The sequence below is a fragment of the Pinus tabuliformis genome, chromosome 6, assembly GCF_031772625.1.
Source record: "Pinus tabuliformis cultivar Carrire ecotype Pingquan chromosome 6, CPIR1, whole genome shotgun sequence".
Classification (NCBI taxonomy): domain Eukaryota; kingdom Viridiplantae; phylum Streptophyta; class Pinopsida; order Pinales; family Pinaceae; genus Pinus; species Pinus tabuliformis.
The window spans coordinates 1,348,715,154-1,348,718,279 of NC_142292.1; the positions used below are offsets into that span (position 1 = coordinate 1,348,715,154).

Here is a 3,126-nt window from a genome sequence, read left to right on the forward strand (position 1 = left end):
GTCCCTTTCAAAAATTGACAAAATTGCACTAACATGGAAAACATATATAATAAAAAAATTGCAGATTATTTTATTATGCATCATAAGCACTCATATCTATTCATAACGGCATTGAAATGTTCGAATTTTAATAATAAATCACTTTATTTTATATTTCTATCTGAGACAAATATATATTAAAATAAAATAACTATGATTCCATTTCTCAATAATCCCACTTCATATTCTATAGATTTCAGCTGGTTCCTGTTCATATTATAAGGAACATTAGCACAGCCTGACTTGCAATATTTATTGCAACCCTCTTCTAATCATGTGCAATTAGTGTTCACTTTAAACTCTCAGCATAATTCCTGTATTAACTCAATTAAATGAAACAAAAGCCTTTGCTTGCAACTTCTAGAAATCCCATATGGTCAAATCATCGGTATCTCGGCATTCCAGACAAGCAGACAAACAAATTCACAATCCAGATTGGAGACGCTTATAATTGTCTGCAACTTTTGTTAATAATGGATACTCCAAGCAATCAAACAAACAAATTAACCATTTAGAGCTGCTCATTACATATTACAGCGTGCCTGCTATATATACATGGCAAAGGGTGCCATCCAGAAAGCTCTACACACACGTTCATGCATATATCTATACAAACATAATAATTTGCCAGTAGGGTTTCATGGTAGAACGGTGGATAGAACAACCAACATGGCAAAAATGAGAATAACAAGTCCAGTGGAGTTGACAAGCATGGCCTGTGAGCTGAAGCGGTCTATGCCACCCAACAACTCCTGGAACGAGAGCCTTTCCAGGATTCCTAACTCTGCAGTTCCAATCAGCATTGAATAAAGGAAAACCCCAAGGAAAACATGCCATGGATAGATAGCATCTCTCCTCTGCTGTGATGCGCCAGGGAACACGAATGCTAACAGTGCTGAAATCCACTGGTTAACTCAACACAAATTCCAAAGGATGAATATTTTGAAACCTTTAAAGCCCAACAAAATAATAAATACTACAATATTTTAAAACCATGGCTAAATAAAGTCTTAAGCATGTAGGTTAATGGATGAAACTGGTGATATAATAAATACTACAATATTTTAAAACCATGGCTAAATAAAGTCTTAAGCATGTAAGTTAATAGATGAAACTGGTGATATAAAGTATTATGTAAATAATGAGATTCAAGGTTCAAATCTTTGTTAGAACAAGAATTTTAGAAATAATAAATATATAAAATTTTAAATATGAAGGTATTAATGATCAAATCATATAAAATATTATGTAAATAATGAAATTCAAGATTCAAATTGTTATTAAAAAATTAGAAAACACTGGGAAATACCATACTCAGATATCTACAGTAATGGATAACAAAAATATACCTGGAGCCCAAACAAAGAAATGGTGCCTATACCCAGCCAGGAATGCAAGCTGTACATATTTTTAATGTTGCTCTCGTTGTGGTATTTGAAGACTGCGTATATTCCAATGGCTCCCAGTATGATACCACTGCCCAGAAGAACTAGATGCACTGTTTTCTGGACCTCCTTTTTAGCAGGGATTATTTTGTAAGCTAGAATTGCTGTACACACATGGAATGTTAGATAGTATGTTCAGCTCCAAACCCAGCCTCTGATAAATTAGCATCTAGTCAATTTCAGGATTTGATTGGTTTTACCTTGGCTGGACAAAAAGATGAAGCCTACAAACATGAAGACTGGATGAACCTGCACAGTGAATAAAAGACATGGAGAACATTAAAATCATTCAGGGCTTGGACTGAACAGAATTAAACCCATCTAGAGAAGAGAATTAGAAGGAGAATTTCTAACGTTGAAGATTTTGATCTTTTTTTGGCTGTCAAAAGCCAATCCCCCATTATAGTGGATGCACCAGTAGAGGATGAGTATGCAGGCTGTCACTCCAAACATCTCGGCGAGCAAGATAATGGGCCGAGCTGTGATACCAAACCTTTTCTTCAAATCCATTGAGCAGAGGCCTGATTAATCAGATTCCACAGGCTCTCACTGATTTGAATCTATGTCTCCAAATTGCAACTTGAGCCTCCTTCCCCTGCTCTAAATTCTCTTATCCAACACAGTAAGCCCCCACTGCTCAACGATCTTGTTTTGTCATCAAATATGGCATCAGCTATGGCTGGCTAAAGTGCCCTGTTCGTGACTGTTTGCTGTCTTTTATGGATTTCTTCAATTGCACGTTTACAGTACATGACATGAGAGAACCTTGTGGGATTGAATATACCTGATCTTTCTCTGATTCCTTTTAATACCAACCATGAAATGTTTATGAGTGAGTCTTCCTCTCACTATCCTGAAACTGACCACCACTTAAACAAAACCACATATGATTATCTATATAATAAATCAGGATTTGACTTTAGATGCATCCAGGAAGCTATTCCCACCCACTTCAAACCATTGTCCAATAACACCAGTTTTCATTTATCATCTTTTTCTTCTCTACTTAAATAATTCCAACCACCAAAACTACCATTCCCTTCCTTCTGTGTTGTGAATTGATTTCAACAGAAATAAATTAGTTATACTTATATGAGAGCATTAAATGGCCACTTCTATGACAACTCCACAACTAACTTGAACAAATCCTTTTTCCTTGACTTGGAACTGAATGTAACTCCTTGATTCCGAACTGAATGTAACGCCATAAAAGATGGACTCTTCCATAAAAGATGGACTCTTCCACTTGTAGGAAGAGTTAACCCTCTGGGTTGTGAATTGATTTCAACAGCAATAAATTAGTTATTACTGATATGACAGCATTAAATGGCCACTTCTATGACAACGAAGTTAAACAAATCCTTTTTTCTTTTTTCCCTGACTTGGAACTGAATGTAAATCTTTTTAATGTTAAATAAAATTTTAAAAATTATTAAATTATATAAAAAGAGATAATAGAATTATACATGTTTTATATTTTAATTTTAAAAATGATTAAATTATATAAAAAGAGATAATACAATTATATATGTTTTATGTTTTTTTTTCGTGTTTGGTAATTTTTAGAATTTGAAATCTTATATATATTCATTTTAGTGGAATCAACAGGTAAATGTAAAAGAAATCGTTTACTAATTTTTTA

At 33.9% G+C, this 3,126-nt stretch overlaps 1 protein-coding gene across 1 annotated transcript; it reads right to left on the minus strand.

Annotated features, from left to right (window-relative positions):
* Nucleotides 1-473: 473 nt before the first annotated feature.
* On the minus strand, nt 474-2,691 carry LOC149263632 (putative ascorbate-specific transmembrane electron transporter 2). The gene is made up of 4 exons (XM_089426539.1): nt 1,839-2,691; nt 1,685-1,733; nt 1,389-1,588; nt 474-944 (listed from the first exon to the last, which is right to left on the minus strand). The coding sequence occupies exons 1-4, from the start codon at nt 1,992-1,994 to the stop codon at nt 678-680; spliced, it is 672 nt and encodes a 223-aa protein (XP_089282665.1). The 5' UTR covers nt 1,995-2,691; the 3' UTR covers nt 474-677.
* Nucleotides 2,692-3,126: the final 435 nt, after the last annotated feature.

Excerpts from the sequence above, each read along its gene's own strand:
- LOC149263632 (XM_089426539.1), bottom strand. The coding sequence starts at position 1,994 with ATGGATTTGAAGAAAAGGTTTGGTATCACAGCTCGGCCCATTATCTTG. Across the intron at positions 1,734-1,838 it reads AAAAGATCAAAATCTTCAAC|GTTCATCCAGTCTTCATGTT; the intron begins GTTAGAAATTCT and ends TTCACTGTGCAG. Across the intron at positions 945-1,388 it reads TTTCTTTGTTTGGGCTCCAG|TGGATTTCAGCACTGTTAGC; the intron begins GTATATTTTTGT and ends TGAGTTAACCAG.